At 43.0% G+C, this 22,182-nt stretch overlaps 1 protein-coding gene across 1 annotated transcript in view; it reads left to right on the top strand.

The window, feature by feature from the left end:
• Positions 1-22,182, top strand: part of ALK (ALK receptor tyrosine kinase) — a 714,184-nt gene that overhangs the window by 203,322 nt on the left and 488,680 nt on the right. The window contains exon 4 of the mRNA XM_060116934.1: positions 13,853-14,017. Within this exon, the coding sequence (XP_059972917.1) occupies positions 13,853-14,017 (165 nt within the window). The remainder of the gene's footprint in view (positions 1-13,852; positions 14,018-22,182) is intronic.

The raw sequence follows: 22,182 nt of genomic DNA, 5'->3' as shown, positions 1-22,182 counted from the left end.
CTTATTTATAGGCTTGGCTAAAGGATTGGACTCCAACTCCCTACCCAGATAAAAACCTGTTTTATTTGGTTACTGCAGGTAGCTAAGAAATTGAGGCCACTGGGGGTTTTAATCACGGTGAGTTCTAGAGCCACAGAAGCAGATGATATCCTGCCCACCTTTAATTCATGTTTGCCTATTCTGGGTGTATGAAGAATCAGATCACCTTTTAAAGCAGAATAACCAAAGTTTCTACCCAGATGAGGCAGAGAAAGAGGATTTTCATTTATTGAAAAAAAAAAGTTTGATACTTTGCAAAACTCTTCCACACCCCCCTTTCCCACTTAAGCTTGTCATAAAATTGTGGTGGGTGAAAATTATTTTATATCCCACTTTTATAGAAATGTAAATTGAGGGCTGAAGACATTTATTAACTGTGCTCCCAAGTTATGGAGCTGGTGAGCATTAGAGAAGACTGAACCCAGATTTTCTGACTTCAAGTCTAATGCTCTTTCTACCACATCAAAAAGTTAATTCAGGGCTTCCCTGGTGGCGCAATGGTTGAGAGTCCGCCTGCCGATGCAGGGGACACGGGTTTGTGCCCCGGTCCGGGAGGATCCGTCATGCCGCGGAGCGGCTGGGCCTGTGAGCCATGGCCGCTGAGCCTGCGCGTCTGGAGCCTGTGCTCCGCAACGGGAGAGGCCACAACAGTGAGAGGCCTGCGTGCCGCAGGAAAAAAAAAAAAGTTAATTCAGAGATTAAGTCCCCACTCTATGGAGAGGGCTCTCATTCCCTGGACAACCTGGTCTTTGGACTGAATGACCAATCTGATATCCAAGATGTGGGCAGCTGTAGGACCAAGGCTTGATGTCCCCAAATTGAGACTATCCCAGGTAGGCCAGGTAATTCACCTCTTCCTAGACATGGATGTAGGGCCCCCCAGGCACCATGGGCAGTCTTGCCTTCCCTACCATAGACTCTGGTCCCTGCTATGGGTTCAATGTACCCCTAGTGTCCATGAATGTGGCTTTATTTTAAAATAGGGTCTTTGTAGATGCAATTAAGTTGAGTCCATACTGGATTAGAGTGGGCCCTAATCCAATATAACTGATGTCCTTATAAGAAGAGAAAACAGAGATACAGACATGACACACAGGATGAACACCATGTAAAAATGGAGGCAGAGATTAGAATGATGCATCTTCAAACCAAGGATTGCCAGCAACCACCAAAAGCTAGGGAAAGGCATGGGACAGATTCTCCTAGAGCCATCAGAGCATGGTCCTGTTAACGTCTTGATCTCAGACTTCTGGCCTCCAAAACTGTGAGAGAATAAATTTCTGCTATTTGAAGCCACCCATTTTGTAATGTTTTGTTATGACAACCCTAGTAAACTAATGTAATCCTTCATCCCTCCAGTCCTCCAGTGTCCAGAACATTGAATCCTGGAAAAGAAAGATTCCTCCCAAAATCTCAGCATCAGGGCACAACAAAGCCATTGTTGGACTTTAAATAAAAGTTCTATTAAAACTTTGTCTGGGGCTTCCCTGGTGGCGCAGTGGTTGAGAGTCCGCCTGCCGATGCAGGGGACACGGGTTCGTGCCCCAGTCTGGGAAAATCCCACATGCCGCGGAGCGGCTGGGCCCGTGAGCCATGGCCGTTGAAAACTTTGTCTGCTTTCAAGCCCATTGGGACCTATCCAATTTAGGGACTGGTGCTTTTGGAAACAAAGAAATATTAGACTTTTTAATTTCTTCCCCTGCTGCTGCTACCACCAACACCAGTCTTGTTAATGTATCAATTTCTTTGATTGAAAAGACTAGGTAAAATAAATCTCTCTCAAAAAAAACAAAAAACAAATCAACCTACCACAGAATCAAAAATGGAAAACAAATAGGTCCTCCAGCCCCGCCGTGGGATTTGCTTCATAGCTCTGGCAGGAAGTCAGTTTGATCACATTTCTGAAATTACATATTTAATGTGGCTGGCCGTGATCTGCCATTCTGCCCTCAAAAGCCTGGTGTCAGTGAAAAGCAGCTCCACAAGGGAGCATCCCTTGTGGACCATTGTCAGGGCTGAAAGCTTTCTTACCAATTCCTCTGCCCTGATAGGCCAGGCCTTTTTGTGTTCTCTTCCCAGCCCTGCTCCACTGAGCTGGGAAGTCAAGTTCATTCCTAGCCCTTGCCTCTGTATTTATATCTACAACATGGTAAGCACAAGGCTCTGCACGTATTCACCAAAAAGGCTAAGTCCCAAAGGGGACAGCAGTGCCAGCAATCATACAGACAGAGAGCAGGGAACATCTGTTACCCTGAGGAACAGTGACCTGCTGGGAACCAATGAACTCAGTCTGTGGAAATCAAGTGAAAAGCAGTTGGCTCAGGTGTTTCAAGGAGATACTTGTTTAAAATGCTTCACTTGATCACTTTCCTTGCCTTTAAAATAAAGACATATATACCCACTCAAATAACAACAATTTATCTCTGTGTTAATGGCAGACTGAGTGAAGAGAAACGGAAAGGAAACAAGTCAGATTAAAAGATAATAAAAGAATGATTAACTGACACAAAAGCAGGAAAAACAAGTCAAAAGAGATCCATTTAAAATGACTGTCACAGACAGGGAAAGGAATTGACAAAAGGGAAAGAGAGAGATGAATGGGGGAACAGAGACAGAGACAGACCAACAGATAGACAATGTGGAAAGGATCACTCAGGGTTGTGTGGTCTCCTGGCCTTGTATTCTTTCTCCTGTTAACATGGTCTCAGCTCTCACACCTGGGCAGGTGGCTCCCTAAAGCTTGCTCCAATCTTGAGCAACCTCCTCCTGAGGGTTGTTTCTGCATCCCTACCTATCTGCCTGCATCATTTCCCCCTTAGTGTCCCAGAGAATGGGATAATGTATATAAACCTTCTTTGAGCACCAACTGTATGCCTGGCTCTGCTCTAGACATGGCCATGCTAAATACAAATAGTCAAGGAGCTCTTGAGGAAGAGGCAGACATGCCTGCTGTATGACAGGTGCAGTAACAGAGGCGTGGCCAAAGCTCCCTGAAACACAGGGAGGGAAAGACAGTTCTGTGGAGGACTTAGGAAGGCAGATGTTCTGGAGACAGAGACTGCTGAGCTGGGCCTTGGACCCCAGGCACCACTGAGATCAGTGAGAAGGGCTTTCCAGGCAGAGGGAATGCATATGCAAGGGGGTGTCCAGGAACAGGTCAAGCCCAGTGACACAGGGTAAAGATGGTCTAGGAGAGATGAGCCTGGAGAAACAGTTACTTCTGGGTGTACTAAGGGTTTAGATATGATCTTACATGTGAAGCATAGGTTGGAAAAGGAAGGGCAGGAGGGGGAACCTGGGAGAGATTCTGGCTATAAGGTGAGAATGACTTGGTTGCCCATGTGGGAGAGTCCAGCTTGAGTAATTGAGTAGATGGAGATCCCATTATCGGAGTAGGGAGGAGGAGAAACATTTGGCAAGGAGAGATGGTGACCGCAACGTCTAGAGGGAGAGGAGAAGATGGTGAGATCTTTGTTGAACAAGTTACATTTGAAGTGCTTTCAGGACATGCAAGTGAAGAAGGCCAGTAGAGAGTTGTAAATCCATGTCTTGGCTTTGAGGAGAGAGGTGTGATAGAGAATTATTAGCATAGGCTATGGTTGAGGCTGTGATTGGAGGATGAAGACCCAGGAGGGATCCAGAAAGTTGCATTTAAGAAGTAAACAGAAGAATAGGAGCGTGACAGACAGTCAGAGATGAAGAAATAGGAAAGATAGGAGGAGAACCTGAAGGTGGAATAGCCACAGAAACCAAACGGGTAAAGAATTTTACATTCGGGAGTCACCAACAGTGTCGAAGCCACCCAAAGAACAGGGACTGTGAGGAGGCCCCTCCTCACTCTGGTAAATACCCTTTCTGTTTTACATGCGTCCTCCTTCCCCCACGTTTCCTTCTTTCTCATTCCATTTTGTCCACAGTTAATTTGTTTTTCCTTCCCTTGAACCTGTCTCCCTAGATTCTACCTGCTCTAGCTTGCAAGGCCCAGCTCAGTCCCTGCTTCTATCTCAGAGCTTTTCCTGAGTATCCAGGCTACCCTGAGTCTCTTTCGCCTTGGAATTTTTCTTATGGAAAAAGTTGATGGAATACCACTAGGGTGGTATCATCCCCCTCTTGAAATCTGAGAACATTCTGACTGTTTCCTGAACACCCCAAATTCTCCAAGAATCCCACTGTGTGACACCAACTCCACAAAACCCTGGACTCCCCAGATGTTTCTTATGACTCAAATTACTTTCCTAGTTTGTATTTCATCCTTTTTATGGCCCAAGTGTAAACTAGGTCACATAATAAAGCAATCATGGATGAGTCTAATTTATCCAACCCAAGGTAGAGAAGATGATAAATGTCACTTTTATCTATCTATCTATCTATCTATCTAATCTACCATCTATCTATTGTACATCCACTCATCCAATGGGTGTCTACAGTTTGCCAAGCTCTTTGCTCCTGCCCCTCATAGAGATTCTAGCTAGTTCACTTTTATCATAGGCCTAAGATGGTCCTAAATGTCCATCTGAATGGTGCTGCTTAATTTCTTGTATGATTGTTTTGTATATATGTGCAATACCCCTGGGTCTGATGAACCATCAAACCTAATAGGAAGGTTTACTTGGGAAATAAGGCTTTTAAGCTTGTGGCATTTGTCAAGACTTCTAGAAATGTATGCCAAAATGAGGACATTTTACTGTATGTAAATTTCAAAATAAATACACAATCAAACGTTAAAAAATAAAATAAAATCCTTATTCATTCTTTAAAAAAAAGAGATAGTCTGCCTGTTATATTTAGTAGAGCTTCTTTTTGGAAACCATATAGTGAGCATTCACACCCCACAGCTGGTGACAAAATTAACCCCAAATTAGAACAACCTGCAAGGTTGTAGACCTCACTGTTCCCATTTTTCTCCCCAAGGAACGTTATATAATGTCTTTCCACAGCACTTTGCATGTCTGATGTCACACTTTTCTTCATATCTTAGTTATGTGTGGCCCTGAATCATCATGATTCCTAGACTGTAAGCTCTTAGAGGTCAAGTAATTTGCATCTTGTTTCCTTTGCATCCCCAGAACTTACGCCAGTATTTTGTACTTGGTTGGGTTCTTAATAAACATACACTAGATGAAATTGCAACATTTGCTGAACAGTCCAGGGGCAAACTAGGAGTATACTCGAGTCTCTCAATTCCCAATCTGGAGCTTTTCTGCCCCTGAGGATCTCTATTTTAGTAAAAGGTATGGATGTTCCCATAAATCCTCTTATTCCTGAAGTCATATTGATTGGTTTCAGGAAAGGTGTGTGTAAGGGGAGAACAGTTCCTGGCCTGGGCATATTTTCATTTAGAAGTCAAAGCTGTGTCTTTAACTACTTTGGGTAGGTTGGGGTTTTCTTGTTGTTGTTGTTTGTTTGTTTTTTTCCCCTCAATCTAAAAAAGCATATTTAGCAGACATGAGTGAGCTGGGAAATTTTTGTTTTGAGAGCTTTGGGACATCTGAGATATTGTATACAGAGCATTTCTAACCAGTCTAGGAAGACATGTGTCCAAAACATATGCAGGAAAATGACTGATCAAGAGGGAGAAAAATGAGAGGAAATCCTCTTAAAATGAAATGTTTTGTCAAGAACAATCTCAGGTGCAAAACTTCATGTCAGAAGAGCCTTCAGATTAACAAGACTTTAACCCACCCATTTGAGTAGATGCCTCGAATAATTTGGTCTGTGAGAAATTCATAGAGATTGTGAGCTGTCAGGGCCCACAACAATCTGGTCAAACAGCCTCATCTTACAGCTGAGGAAACTAGGCACAGAGAAGTCGGTGATCTGCCCAGGGCTAGTGGCAGGCCCTAGGTGGTAAGAATATCCACATATAGTATCTCATTGGTAAGAGAGCACTTCCACATTTGTTACCTTATTTGATTGTCACAGCAGATATTATTATTTTTATTATTTTTATCAGCATCATTATTGTGATAATTCTCTCTGGTTTATCCACGAGGAAATCCAGACTCAAGTGGTTAAATGAATTGCCCAAAAGCACAAGGCTGATTGGCCCAGAGCCTGAAGAGTTTCCAAGAATACTCTAGTGATCTTCCCATTTCACTCCTAGACCACCCTTTTTCCTCCCTTTGTTCTCACCGTAGCTTCTGGCCTGTGCACAGACTTGCTCTCCAGCAGGAGATTCCAGCAACCATCAAAAAGCAGCTTGTTGACAGAAGAGGACATTTAGGATGAAAGAAGCCAGAATGCCTTATTGGAGATTATCTGAGCCATCAAATCATTGAGAAATGGTTGAAACCTAGCCATGTATGTTTTTGCCAGCTTATTCCAGAAAAACACAGTATAGGTTTTTTAGAATTTTAAGAATTATTTAAGGTATTGTTTTGTTTGTTTTTTACCCATAGCTTTGAATGAAAATAGTAAAAATTGCAAGGTCAGGAACTGGATTTTAATATCAATCCTGCAACTCACCCACCATGCATCCTTTGGCAAGCCCCATCATGTGTCTGGGCCTCAGTTTCTTCCTCTAAGATGGTCCTCAAGGTCCTTCATGACCTTGAGGTCAACAATTGGAACATTCTGGGGAATCCCTTGAGAAAAGGAGCCCCCACTTTGTGCCTCAGGATTGGTGGCAGCCGAGGGAGTTCCCCTGAGCTGGATACAATTCTTAAGGACTGACAGTGTTTCGAGAGTGCTGGTTCCTGCAGCTCTATGTAATGAACTGTAGTTTCAAATATAGAGCTCTATTTTACGACCTCTAAAGGCCACCTATAAGAAGATTGCCACATGTGTATGAAGCTTCACATGGTTCTTTACTGAATACACAAATCAGCTTTGTCAGGAGTACATTGGCATTTGTATATGCCACCCATGAATCAATCCAGCCTCAGCTTAAACGTGCCAATAAGCCAAGCCTGAGGAGGGGAGAGCTGGTGATTCAGTAACTCTGGTTTTCAGCCCAGCCCAGGCCTGGTGCTTACTGGAGAGGATGGCATTCGGAAAGGCCTCCACAGCCAGGAGAAATGCCCTCCGTACTGTGTGTGAAGGACTCCCTGACCAGCCACATGACCCTGGATAAGTCTTTTCCCTTGCCTGGGTCTTGGTGTTTTCACCTGTCCAATGGAAGAAACAACCTCAAATGTCACTTCAAGTTCTAACAGCTGACTCTGCGAATATCACCTTCAGACAGAAATACCGACTTTCCCACGGTACAGCAGAATGCTAAGGAAATGGCCATGTGCCATCAGTTGACTGCCCCACATAAATACTGTTTCTCCTGGTCAACAGAAAGCTGTGTTCAAAAGGGCATGGCTATGTAAATTCTGAATCAGCTAATGTGCATTGGAAATTCTCCATTCCAAGCACATGCATCATCTCACTGAGTCCTCCTAGCAGTTCTGGAAAGTTAGTCTTATCACTAAGATGACTGAGACTCAGAGAGAGGGAGAGAGTGCCCTGCACTGCACAGCTGACAAGTGGCAGGACTGGAGTCAAATCTCAGGTCTTGTTCCCTATCCCTGAGAAACAACCATGATGGTGTTAAAGTTGCTTAATGAATAAGACATATGGGCAGAGACACATAGGAAAAGACTGCAGAGCTGGGTAGGACCAGAGAGACCACCATTCAGCAAGTGAGGGGCATCAGGCCCTGTGTCAGGCTATCAGCACACCAGTAGTTAAACACTGGTCAAGATAACTAGAGACAGAAAAGTAACCCCAAGACAAAATCACAATCATGTTGCCATATTTAAACTAGTAGCAAACCTGATAATTCTCTGTTTTCAGATGCAAATCCCAGGGCCGAGTATACAGTTGAATAACCTCTCTCATGGGCCCCTGATGGCCAAAGAAAACTTGCCCATCCCACTCTCAGTTCCCTTAACTGTAACCCTCAGCCCTACTCAAGAAACACAGAGGATACCCCAGAAGATGTCAGGAAACATAGACACGAACATTGAGCCCCAGACTTTAATGCACCTGTAGGCTTGGCTTCCTGAGTCATGCCTACGGGGATTAAGACTTGGATCTTAAGGATGTATACAGTGACTCAGTCCTCATCTGGGGTATCCCAAGTCCGACTTTGTGAAGGTGGGATCAGGGCCTCTAAGGAGAGCCCAGATGCTTTGGCTTCTGTCCTGCCTCCAGCGTGGCCCTGCCTGTCCCTGCATGGGCCCAGTTCCTGTCCTCCCTCACTGCAGGTCTTGACTCCTGTTGGTGTCTGTGGCTCTAAGTGAGGGGAGGTCTTTCTGCTACCTTTCCAATTCATAATTCACTGTTTGTGAGATACTGACATCAAGGCCTTGTGGTCCCATGGAGGAAGCAGATCAGTGGAAACCCAAACAGTCACTTCCTATCTGAGTAACTTCAGATGTGACTTCATTTCTCTAAGCCCCAGTGTCGTCCTCTGTCAAATGGGGATAAGAGTCCTGCCTACTTCATAGGGATTCAATAAGATAATGATGTAGGGTGCCTGGCATACTGTCTGACCGTGGTAAGCCCTCAATAAATGTTATCAATTAAGAAAGTACTTCCCACAGGCCTTCATAGAGTTCCCCCTGTCTGTGGGCTCCTCTGTAAATATATACCCTGTGCTACCAGAGTCAACAGCATAAGTCCAACCCCAAGCTTGACTTCTGGAACACATGTAATAAGAGACAAAATGAAGGGTGAAGTATCATGGGATTGATAAACGTGGCATTCTTCTCTTTTTTTATGACTCTGCTTTTCACTCTGTTATTTGCTTCCAATCCTTGAGCTGGGCTGAGGCTGGGCGACATCAACCAATGGGCTCCTATGGACCTGCCCACGCTGGCATCTGCCACCTGTGGTCATCTGGAAACCAGCCAGCCTTGGAAGGCATGTCTTAAAATCTAAAGGAGGCTGCTGGTCCCCTAATTTGAATTGTCTTAAGGAGACTTAGGAAACTAGTGAGAGGTCTCTAGGTTTACAGGGTTAGGATGAAGGAGGTACAAAGGACCTTGATCTAAGGGATTTTTTGGGAGCCTGAGGTCAATCTGGATACATAGGAGGACTGTTTGATTTTCTAAGTCCACCCAAGGGAAGACCCGAGGGTCCAAAGTACACCACGTCTCCCTGTTACCCTTCTGTGGTGTTATGGACGGTGCCTGAAACTTCCATGCAATCTCCTTCTTGTAGCACAGGCTGGGAAGATCCCCATCTCTGCCCAAGTGGCCAAGGCTGGCTTCCTAGGCACAGGTGTTGGGCATGATTGCTTTGGTAGTTTCACACATTCCCAGAGGCTAGATTTCCACCTTCAGATTCAGTGTCAAAGTGCTTGGTCACTGCCAACTCACTACAGCCAAGGGAACTGCATCACTCCGGGCAGGGCCGCCACAGGGTTCTTCTGATGGGTTACTGTGCCATTCTTCTGAATGGCTGTGTTTTATACTAGAACAGTTCCTTGAAGCTAACTGTTAATTCAGTTTTTTAAATATGATTCATATCCTGGAAGATTTCAGAATATGGGTACGGACTGATAAAAATGCATGAATACACACACACACACACACACACACACACACACACACACACACATTCACCCTTGCACAGTCATCTGTAAAACTTGCCTGAACCCTCCTTCTTAATTCTTTGACAATCTTGAGGCAAACTGAGACCCCATGGAGTGTGATGCACATTCCACTTCCTTCCCTGGGGAGCCTGCTTTAGGGATGACAGCAGGCCCTCGTTTAGAGACAGGAAGGGTGAGGGGACCAACGGTCTGTAGGTTTGGTTGTGTTGGCCAAAGATGAGCTCTATAGAATCACTGACCTTCAGAGATGGAGGGCACCATAGAGGAGGTATGCTCCATCTCTCTCATTTTCAAATGCAGAAAGCCAGGCACAGAAAGAGGGATGGATGTGCTGAGGCCCCTCAGCTGCTGTGTGCAGGACCGAGCCTGGAGCTATCCTCACTGCTCTACCAAGACCTTTCCCTTCACAGCACTTGACACTCCTCTCAGCAGGCCAACTATTTCCAGAAGATTCCGTTACTTTATCTTTCTTCCATGATGGAAGTGACTAGAAAGTGGGGAGCAGTGATTTCAACTATGTGTTTAGCAGGTTCTGGAAAGTTAGATTCTCCTGGTTCCAAACAGGTATGTAAAAAGAAAGGTCGAAATCTCTGGATTCTTCTGAAGGTCAGTCACTTTGTAAAATGGACCTGACACAGAGGAAATATAGATCTATCTCTTTAGGGTAGTACAGAAGCCTTTACAGATATGAAAATGTTGCAGACTTAGTATCTAATAATAACCGAAATATAGCACTTCATAGGTTTCTCATATATTATTTAATTTAATCTGTTGGCCCTGGAATTAAAATTCTGAAGCTGTGGAGGTGTGAGAATAACATCTAGATCTTCAGCATTAACCAGCCCTGGGTCACATTCTGGCTCTGCCTTAGGGTAGTCCTTTGGTCTTTGTACAAGTAGAGTAAACTTTCTGAGCCTCAGTTTCCTCAGCTTTAAAGAGAAGACACAATTCCCTTCTCAATTTTGTTCAGCAGATTAAATACAGTGATATAAAAAACTCCTTAGCACAGTCCCTGGCAGACAGTTGGGGTCAGTGAATGTGATTTCCCGCCCCTCTCCTTGGGCATGGACCTATTCAACCATTGGGTTGCTTAAGGCTGAACACCTCACGGAAACCCTTAGCCCCTCTGAGTCCTGCCTGTAGGAGAGACTCTACAGCACCCACCACAAAGGGGCGGAGTCAGAGGAGGGCTAAAGAGAGAGATCCAAGAAGCACCCTAGGTCTAGAAACTCAGAAAAGGCCTAAGGAAAATGAGGCTTAACCTGGTGTTTTTAGAGAAGACAAATCCCAGGTATTATTGCTCGAAAGGCACAGAGGCTAGCTCAGGAGAGAGAAACCTGTGTAGAAATTTTATAAGAAATTAAATCAGAATATAGAAAAGCCCAATCTCATTTCACCCAAAATGAGCAATAATGTTAACTCCATTCCTATTTAAAGCAAAAGAGTACATCTTTGACAGCTAAAGAGAAGCTGCCTCAGGGCAAGAATTTCAAAATGAACCCATTTGATAACAGGAGTATCTGCCTAGCTTGTTTTACTAGGCACGGTCTGACCCAAACACAGCTGATTATCAGACTCTCCTGAGTTCAAAGATCCAAAGATTGCTGGCACTTGAGACTGGAATTGTATATTCTGTTGTCTGTTTGTCTAATATGCACACAAAACACATTTGCCAGGCAGTGTCTGAGCTGGCATGCCACACTTCTGTCCCAAATAGAAATAGGATGACTTTAATTGGAGAAGAAAAGTCAAGATGGAGGATGGGCCTCCGAAGTTGAAGCTTTGGGAAAGGTACCAGTAATTGTTGCTGTGGGATGGAGATGGCCAATAGCTTTCTCTCTCCCACCTTCTGACTTGATCATTCACTAATGTGGATGGGTCTTGTTAATCATCCCCAGAGGAGCCAGGTTTAATGGCTACACCTTTTGTTATAAGAATAATTTTTGTGCTACAAAGTACAAAATGTTGGATCGGTTTTCTTCTCCTTGCATTCTGCTATCAAACCAGGTTCCTGGCAAGCAAGTCTTGAAGATTAAGACAGCCTACAATTCATGGACACAAACTCATAGCAGCAGCTCAGCCCCCAGAGGCAGGTAGAAATTCTTCAAGGCTGATAAAATATGTAGGCAGCAAGTGGCCTGTCAACTCAAACAATGCTAGCTCTGCCTGTTTCAGCTTGACATTATAAAGGTGAATTGTCTGAATCGTGAAAGGGCGAGTGGTATTAACCTTAGGACCAGAAGGATGGCAGCTCCTGGAGAGCGGCTGGTACATAAATCTCTGCTGGTTGAGAAGTAGAAAGATACTTAATGGAAGGGTACTTGAAGGATTTTTTTCTCCCCCCCAGCTAAACTTAGATCATTTGGCCAATGTCAGTGGGAATTGTTTTGCTCCCACTCCAGGGCAGGACCATCTTCTATAGTGTAACTAAAGGACATTCCAGTGACTGGCTACCTCCACTAGTCTTGGCCCTACTTCTCCTCTGCCTTCTGAAATTCTCAACAGGAGACTCATCTTGGAGATCAAGGTAGCAGTAGCTCCAGAAGCAGCTGTTAAAATGCACAATGATAATTGGGAGTTAGTAGTCATTAGCACCACTGCACAGATTGATTTATCAAATTAGTTATAACCCTTCTGAGAGCAAGGACTTTGGAATCTTAAAACAGTCAAATCAGCAGGAATAAAGACGCAGAGGTAGAGAATGGACTTGAGGACACGGGGAGGGGGAAGGGTAAGCTGGGACGAAGTGAGAGAGTGGCATGGACATATATACACTACCAAATGTAAAATAGATAGCTAGTGGGAAGCAGCCGCATAGCACAGGGAGATCAGCTTGGTGCTTTGTGACTACCTAGAGGGGTGGGATAGGGAGGGGATATGGGGATATACATATAGCTGATTCACTTTGTTATACAGCAGAAACTAACACAACATTGTAAAGTAATTATACTCCAATAAAGATGTTAAAAAAAAAAAGTCAAATCAGGAAGGAGCTTTAGAAGACATCTAGTGTGGGTCTCATTCTGTATTTGATGAATTTAAGGCCCAGAGAGGTTAAGTGGCTTATTCAAGGTAACCAGCAAATCAGTGGCAGAGTTGGAGCTGGAACCCAGGTTTCACTGGGTACTTGTTTCTAGAATCATCAAGTCTAAACCTCTTATTTACGGAGGAGGGCACCAAGTTCCATATGTGAGAAGAGACTGGCCAAGCCTGGATACCAATCAAATTCCCCATATTCCCATCCAATGGTCTTTATATGAAATTTTCCCTTTCTTCACATCCCCAGGGCTAAAGGGAGATGATGAAGTAAAGGGTGGATGACTAATTTGGTTTTGGGCACATATTCTATTGATCCATCAGTGAGCATTGAGAACCTTCTAGGTACAAAGTACTTCAGCCACTTTGGGTAATAAACAATGAGCAAGGCAAGGGAAAGAGAAGGTGAGTGTATCCTAAAAGTAGGGCAGACGTGGAATGATTGGACACAAGGATGATTCATGCAAAGAAGCCCAGAAAGTGATCACACAGAGTCCCAGGACACAGCCTCTTTCTGCCTCCTCTGTCTCTCCTTACCCAGTGACCTTCCCCATTCCCTCCCCAAGAGAGAATAAACTCAGATTAGCTATCACAGCCTTGGCACTCCTCTCTGGAGGGTGGTTGAAGAATAGATGATAAGGCTGTCAAACAGGGTTGTGAGTAGCTTAAGTTCCCTTTGGCCTTCTCTTCTCAGTTAGGATCCTGATGAGGATTTTTCCTGAGCATCAGCTGTGGACCAGACTCATGTGTACAGATAATGAATTATACTACTAGTTCTTACAGCAATCTCCAGAGGTAGAAATTATCATCCCCAATGTACAAGTGAGGAAATTTCAGGCCAGAGAGGTTAATTTTCTTGCCTGACTTAGATTCAGACCCATCTGGTTGCAAAGCCAGGCTCTGCCCACTTGACCTCAGGCCCTCTCCACATCACCAGGTAACCTTACAAGATGCAAAACTTTTCATGGTCCGACTTGTTTAGCTCTTTTTTTACCTGCCTTCTGTGAAGATACCTCCCATAATCTGAGTTATATAAAGAACACTTTTTTTCACTTTTAGTCTCCTTTTCATCCATATGGAGCTCAGCCACCTGTGGAATTGACAGCCTGCCATACCTCATTAGGGTGAAAGTTGTGGGTGAGATGGAGGCCAACTTCCTGGAGAGGAGGAGTGGGGCTGGAAGGTCACATTTGGGAGACAGTTTGCTCCACTGACCATTGGCTGTCCTTGCAGGTCTGGAGTGCAGCTTTGACTTCCCCTGTGAGCTGGAGTATTCCCCTCCACTGAACAACCTTGGGAACCAGAGCTGGTCCTGGCGCCATGTCCCTTCCGAGGAGGCCTCCCAGATGGACCTGTTGGATGGGCCCGAAGAGGAGCACACCAAGGAGATGCCCAGAGGTAAGTATAGAGGCCACTGCAAAGTGTCCCAGATGGGCCAGGATGGGGCTGGGATGTCTATTTCTGTTTGAAATTTTGAGGCTTCTCCACCGCTGTTCTGTCCTGTTTCCTTTGAAACCTGTTTGTAATATCTGTGCCTCTCCATGTCTTCTTGGGCTATACAAAGAAGAGGAGGTTGCAAGTCCAATTTCAGGATCAATCCAACCCTTTACTCTCTTATCAATGAAAGAAAATAGGATTTCATAGCTCTCTTTCATGCAGATTTCCCAATGTAAGATATAGATGAAAATGTTAATCTGTTTGTTCATTTGGAATGGGGTTGCCATTTAAAACACAGGACACCCAGTTAACTTTGAGCTTCCAGTGAATAACAAATGATTTTTTAGTATAAGTATGTCTCATGCAATAGTTGGGACATACTTGTACTTAAAAATTATTCAAATTATACTAAAAAATTCAAATGTAATTGAGTGTTGTGCATTTTTATTTGCTAAATCTGGCAATCCTAATTTGGAAGATGTTGTATAACTGAGTTAAATGTTAGTTTCAAAGCCATTAATGAATATTTAGACTGCATATTAGTTCTGCAAGGTGCTTCCAGTAGTTCTTTGCTGTTTATGAACATCCTCTTCTAAATTATTCTTCTAAATTATCAGGACTGGAAAAGGTAGGCTGAGGATAAGTAGTGGGTGCTTGTTAAATATTTGCTGAGTTTTTAGAGAGAGATGTGGAGGCACTAAGCCCTAGCACTGCCTCAGGTCTCTTTAAGGCAAATCTTAGAGCTCCCAATTCCTTGGACCCAGAAAACTTTACTGACCTAGAATAGACCGCCTATATTTCTAACTTTCAGGAAGAAATGATAACTGACATAGTACTGGACTTACTGTACATTCAGAGTAGTATTTTCAGTTTGCAAAGCCCTTCCAACTGCACTGTCTCATTGGATTCCAATTTTGTGAGGGAATCAGGACAGATGGGAAAGCTAGGGCTCAGAGAGGGGAAGCGACTTGCTGAAGATCAGCTTATACATGTGGGTCCAGGTCTAGATGTCTGCCGTGATGAGTCATAGACCAGAATACTTTTCACCATATCATGTTTCTGTCTTTGTAGTGAAAGCTGTGGTGACAGCGTGCTGTGGGCCCAGTTCTTAGGGGTGATTATCTCAGGCAGATGCTCTTGGGAAACTAACAGGGACAGGGCTCAAGTATGCTCATGGGAGACTAATAACTAGTAACTAACGCTCCCAGGCTTCTACATCAGCCTTGAGCCCTGAACTATGAAGCACCTTTCTTTTCTACACACTCTCCCAGGCTGACCTTTTCTATTTTTATGACTCTCTTGAAATTTCTTGACTTTGATACATATTTTAAGCTGCTTTCATCTGGATACTGTTGTGTAACGTGTGGTGTGTATGTGTGTAGGTGTGTGCTCTTAACCCAATAATGCATTCAAATATTCTGGAGAACTTATAAAAAAATACTTCCTAAGTGCTATAGCCTAATTCTGATTCAGTAGATCTGAGATAGAGCCTAGAAATCTGTAGATTTTAAATTTTTATTATAAAAGCTAGCATGTGCAAAAAAGTAGATATAACATATATGCAAGGATTAAAGATTACAATAAAATCAGTACTTGTATTCTCATCACCAAGTGTAAGAATTTGAATGTTGTCAGTTCCTTTACAATCTCTTCTGTCCCCCACCTAGATCAAAAATCTCTCCCTTTCCCCAGAGGTAAATATTATCCTGCACTTTGTCTTAATCATTTATTTGCTTTCTTTGTGGCCTTACCACTTACGTATATAGCCTCAAACAACATATAGATTAGGTTTGCAACCTGTTATATAAATGGAATAATGTTGTTGTTCTGTGATTTGCTCATTTTGATACATGTAGCTGTGGTTCATTTGGTTTTGAATCCATTGCAGAAAAATACCACAATTTATTTCTTCCACTGTCATTAGATATTTGGGTTGTTTCCAGGTTTTTGCTATTACCAACAACACTACTGTCAGCATTTTTGTGCATGCCTCTTGGTGCGTATGCACGTCCAAGAGTTTCTCTAGAGCGTAGAATTTGGAGTGGAATTTCTGGGTCACAAGGTACAGATTCCATTTCAATAGATAATCCAATGTATTTTCCAAAGTGGTGGCACCAAGTTATACTCCCTCTAGTGATGTATTAGTACATCCGGGATTCTACATCCTCACCAGTACCCGGTATTGCCAGACTTTGTCATTTTTGTTCATCTGGTGGATGGAATACAGTATGTCATTGCAGCTTTGATTTCTATGGGACTCTGTTTTATTTTATGGTTGTGTAAGTTTCTCAGGTGATTCTGAGCTTTACTGTACTATTGGTGTGGACGCTTTTTCAGGCGTACTCCCATTCAGCCACCCCTAGGGGTGTCTCTGGATCCCAATTCCTAACCTCTAGAAACAGTCCTGGCAGTACATGCATTTTTGGTCATTGTGCGGTTTTTTTATCTGATAACTATTGCAGTTCAGTGAGATCAGGAGAGAGGGACAAGTGGCAATTGTCCACAGATGTTGTGGTGTCAGACTTTATAACTTTGAAGATCAGATCCTCGATCTTATGATCTTTGGCATCTGCATGTTACTCCCTGTATTGTGAGGAAAAAAAAAAAAAAAAAGGAAGGAGAGGAGGGAAGAAAGAAATACTCCCTTCTCGGTGGTCCTGACTGTGGAAATATATTGAGGCCTTTATGTTTCTACAAAGTTGAGTCCCAAGGGCCAGAGCATGCATTGAATGTGAACCATTTCCCTTTAGATGAATCAGCCAGGATTCGAATCTCCACTTTTTAGTAAGTATTGCCAACTTCCATCTCTCTGAAAAATCACTGCTCTTCCTAGCGTGGTAGAATCTCACATCACTGAAGAAGATGATGGGAACAACTATGACAAAGCCGCTGTGGATATACCAGTTCATTTTATCAAGTTCTTTAGTGAACAAACACATCCAAACATAACTTGGGGGAATCTCACCACTGTCAGATACTTGTGTTTATTTTTCTTGGGGTCTAATGGAGGGATCTATATTCCACAGCCTTGGTCAGTCTTAGAAACAAGAGACTATCCTCCCAGCTTTTGTAGTGATGCTTCTGGAAGGCCACTGAGAGGTGTTCAGAATTTCCAGTAATGGACCACTCATTGATTTTTGAGTCAACTGATTACATCGCTATCTGTGTTCCCTGAAGTAGGGTTGCTCCTCATGAAGCAGGCTGATGTATTGTAATGTCCCTTGACCTTCAGGGAAAGAGGTGAAGGTGAGGGGAGAGAAAATGACATGCCCAATCCAGACAGCAGCAAAGCAAGGACCTAACTCTTAACTCTTTAGAATCTCACTTTCTCTGTCATTTTGGTAGAAATAATACCATTGGTGGAGATAAAAAGGAGTGATGGAGTGCCCTTTAGGGCACTGTAGTCAATAGAGGTTTTTTTTTTTTTTTGCTTGTTTGTTTTTTAAACTCAACATTTATTGGTTGGATGGTATTTAGACTCTATTACAATATTTCTTGTCAGGGGATATAGAAGGGCCAGAGAAAGGCAGTGAGATAATACCAATCACAGATAATGAACTGTAGGAGTATAAATTCTGAATGAATTTAATTTATGGCCCCTGTAGCTGAGAATAATAAGGGAGAAACAATTCAGAGCAGCAAGATAATAAAAAGTGATGATCTTGATAGAACACAATATTATAGATTAATAAAATCTTGAGGAATCATCACGTTGAGGCATTCTGTGACTTTTTAAGAAGTGTCAGGGGAATGTTTAATGTCTACTACTGGTATTAACGAGATAAGATTTTGATCTCTAGCTAAGCTCTAGCTATTTTTTTTAACATCTTTATTAGAGTATAATTGCTTTACAATGGTGTGTTAGTTTCTGCTTTATAACAAAGTGAATCAGCTATACATATATCCCCATATCTCCTCCTTCTTGCATCTCTCTCCCACCCTCCCTATCCCACCCCTCTAGCTGGTCACAAAGCACCAAACTGATCTCCCTGTGTTTTGTTTTTGGTGGAGGGCCTGGATGGAACTCTGCTACTGAGATTTTCCTGTTTATCTAAGTAGCTTAGTTTTCAAAAAGTTGAGAAATACTGTTCTGGACCTCTGAAATGACTAACAAAGCTGCCACAGATGACAAGGTACTGCAATGCCAGAGTGGGGTCATTTAGCCTTTTGGTCCACTCCTGTTTTACCCTTCTGTGTTAGATTCTAGTAGTTGCTGCAACAAATGAACACAAACTGGGTGGCTTAAAACAACAGAAATTGGGCTTTCCTGGTGGCACAGTGGTTAAGAATCCATCTGCCAATGCAGGGGACACGGGTTTGATACCTGGTCCAGGAAGATCCCACATGCCGCGGAGCAACTAAGCCCGTGCGCCACAACTACTGAGCCTGCACTTTAGAGCCCGTGAGGCACAACTACTGAGCCTGTGTGCCACAACTACTGAAGCCCACATGCCTAGAACCCGTACTCCACAAGATTAACCACGGCAATGAGTAGCCTGCATACCACAACAAAGAGTAGCCCCCACTTGCCACAACCAGAGAAAAGCCCATGTGCAGCAACAAAGACCCAACACAGCCAAAAATAAAATAAATAAAATAAAATAAATAAATTTATTTTTTAAAAAATCAACAGAAATTAATGTTTTCCAGTTCTGGAAGCCAGCAGTCTGAAATCAAAGTGTTGGTATGTTTGGTACCTTCTGGAGGTTCTACAGGAGGATCCATTCCATACCTCTTCCCTAGCTTCTGGTGGTCAATAATTGCTCCCCTCACTTTGTCTGTATAATCAGTCTTTAGCAAAGACCTCTGGTTTTAGCAGGATATTGAAGCTGGGAGAGCAGTCAGGAGAGATAGGCAAACTAGAATAGAAGAAACATGTAATTGGAAATACACACACACACACACACACACACTCTCTCTCTCTCTCTCTCTCTCTCTCTCTCTCTCTCTCTCCAGGACAGTACAATGTTCCTTTCTTTTCACTTACATCAAATGGGGTGATCCAAACTGGGACTGTCTATCTATGTTGAGTGTTCCCCTGAAGCTCCCTTCCTATTCTGCTCACCCTGTCTACTATGAAGTTTCTGGTTTAAGGCAGTGGTCTCTAAACTTTATTTTATTGTATGCCCCATTAGTAAAATATTTCTGAGCACCCCTGCTATGTATGTATTCATCAATTATATGCATATATTTGTTTCTATCTGTATAATACTATTGGTAAAGCTTATTTTGTTTCTTCTTTAAATTAAAATAAATATAATCATGCACACATTTTGGAGACCACCTCAGGACATCTGTCCTCTATAAATGGGATTGGACTTCAGGGTTTGCTAAGGCATGTCACCCAGCCCTAGAGTCATTGATATCTCTGTACCTTTCCAGTCCTTTAAAAAGCCTTCTGGGCAGACTTCCCCCTGTCTATTCACCTATCATGTCCTGAGCTGCGCTGGCTGGGCACTCTCCATCAAGAAGGCCTTGCAGACAAGTTTAGCTCTTGTGGTCTCTCTGAGTTTCAGAGACCATTTAGTCTCTTTTTTCAGAATCTATATGGTTTGAAAAGGAAAGGAATCACTTCTTGTCTAAGTGCTATTAATGTACTAACTCACCATCAAGAATCAAAAGATATTTTCCTCTATAGACTACCTGACAGACCTGAGGAACAGGGTTGCAACCAAATATTTTCTATTGGCTTATCTAAAAAGGTATCTTGAGGGTGTTGTTTATGATGGTGAAAAACTAGAAATCATTTAAATGCTCAAACAATAAGGATTTAGTTAAATAAAATATAGTATACTAAATATTATGCAGCCATTATATTTATTCTATATAAAAATATTTAATAATATGGGAAAGTATTCAAGGCCTATTATTAGATTTTTTTAAAAAAGGTTAAACAATGTGTGTTATATAACTTGTTTTGTAAAAGAGAAAACTATATGTATATCAGAAAAAAATTCTTATAAGGAAATATACTAACATAGTAGCAGAAGTTATTTCTAGATGACTCAATTATCAGGGATTTTTATTCTCTCCTATGTGCTCTTGGTATTTTCCAAATTTGAGCCCATAAGCATGTACTACTTTTATAATAAGATAAAATATGTCATTATTTTTTAATATAAGGAGATAAAAAATTCTCTTTTGAGGCTATGTCTTATTGAATTATTTTAGACTCCTTTGGGGAAAAAAATGTTAAAACATGTTAACTATTTTCTGCCACAACAACGACCAAAAAATCCAGCTGTACTGGCTTGGGTGAGATAGACAAGCAGATGGATAAGCAGGTTGCATTCCTGCCTGCCTGAGTAGGTTACAGGGCACCAGCAGTTCACATCGGCTCACAAATCCAGAGTACCCCCACCCCACCCTCTTTCTGCTCCGCTTATCCTTGAAGGGTTACAAAGGGTGACCACTTGTGCATAAGGCTCAGGAATGTACCCAGGGGCCAAGTGCAGCATGTAAGCAGGAGTGACATCAGCGTGTCCTATTTCTATTCAATCTTTGTCCCTTCAGATGTATCAGAAGGGTTCTGGGTAGTCATGCATTTCATATGAACACAACTTCTCATCATACTAAGGTCACTGGGGCTATTTGTAGCCTCTTATCCCTGCCCCTCTTCTGGAACTCACCATGAGAGGCCATATTAGTTCCCTGGTTCTGCTTACAGAAATGTGTCCGTCATCTCCTGAGCAATCAGGTCACTGGGACTTAGATCTTGACCCCTCAGCAAGCTGTGACTTGTGATTCTTTCATACTAATGAGATTCTGGTGCCAACCTGGCAGCTGGACCTTGAGCTCCAGAGAGGGATTTGCCTTAATGCGTTGGCATGTTTTCAGGGTGTCTAGTGAAGTATTTCCTGCCTCCCCATCAGAATGGGCCTCTTCCAGGGTGTTGCCTCTGCCTTCTACAGGAAGCCTTCAGTGGGAAGGGATGGATTATGGTTGTCTGGTAAAGATTGTGCCCTTCCTTAGCTGAATCTAACAACCCTGCCCACAAGGCATGTGGAGTAAGAGAGGAAGACAAGAGTTGGAGGGAAAAGGGACCTGGACTCTTGTCCCAACTTTGCCATAAGGGATGTCACTTTACCTCTCTGGGCTGTAGGTTCCTCACCTGTAAGGTAAAGGTCTTAGACTAGATTGTCACTAAGGCTATTTCCTGCTCTGATATAAGACTGGGTGTAGGCATATCCAATACAAAGGATAGCCATATACCTGGCAAAATTTGTGAGCCACAGAAATCCCCACCAGCCTCAAGAGATATACCTATTCCCCAACATTTAGCCATGGGTTCTGGAAACTGGACACCCTCATGGCTCAAGTCACTCTTCAGACCACAGCATCAAGATGGGGCATTGCCTCTGGAAACCTATATGGCACTCTGGAGGGAAAAAAGAGGAGCTCCTCGAGAGGCTAGCAGGCCTGAGGAGTGTTCACAGCATAGTGCCGTGGGCTGGTGTGGCAGATAAAATTAGGGCCACCCAAAGAAGCCCTAATCCTCAGAACCTATGAATATGTTGCCTTACATGGCAAAAGGGACTTTGCAGGTGAGATTATCCTGGATTTTCCAAATGAGCCCAATGGAATCACAAGTGTCCTGATAAGTGAAAGAGGGAGGCAGGAGAGCCAACGTCAGAGAAGATGTGATGATGGAATCAGAGGTCAGAGAGAGACAGAGATTTGAAATCATTTAATTATGTGCTATTTGTATCAATTTTTAAATTCCATTTATTCTTTGAATTGTATATTTCTTCCCTAAATCAACAATTGGTAATCCCCTACTGAATGCAGGACACTGTAGGTTAAAATCTAAGTCAAGAGACACCTAAAATCAAGGGGGGGAAACCATTCCATGTAAAGTGGCAGCACAGCAGCTGCTGTTGTTGAAGATGGAGGAAGAGGCCATGAGAGAAGGAATGCAGGTGACTTCTAGAAGCCAGAAAAAGTAAGAAAATAGATTTGCCCTTGAATCTCATCTGGAAGGAACATAGCCCACCAACTCATTTTAGACTTCTGACCTCCTGAACTGTAAGATAATAAATTTGTGTTTTTTTAAGCCACTAAGTTTCTGATAATTTGTAATAGCAGCCATAGGAAACTAATACTGCTGGTCTTGAGGAAGTTTGGAG

Source organism: Mesoplodon densirostris, chromosome 14, assembly GCF_025265405.1.
Source record: "Mesoplodon densirostris isolate mMesDen1 chromosome 14, mMesDen1 primary haplotype, whole genome shotgun sequence".
Lineage (NCBI taxonomy): Eukaryota > Metazoa > Chordata > Mammalia > Artiodactyla > Ziphiidae > Mesoplodon > Mesoplodon densirostris.
Note: the sequence above shows the minus strand (reverse complement) of the source record. Positions and strands in the feature narration are given on the sequence as shown.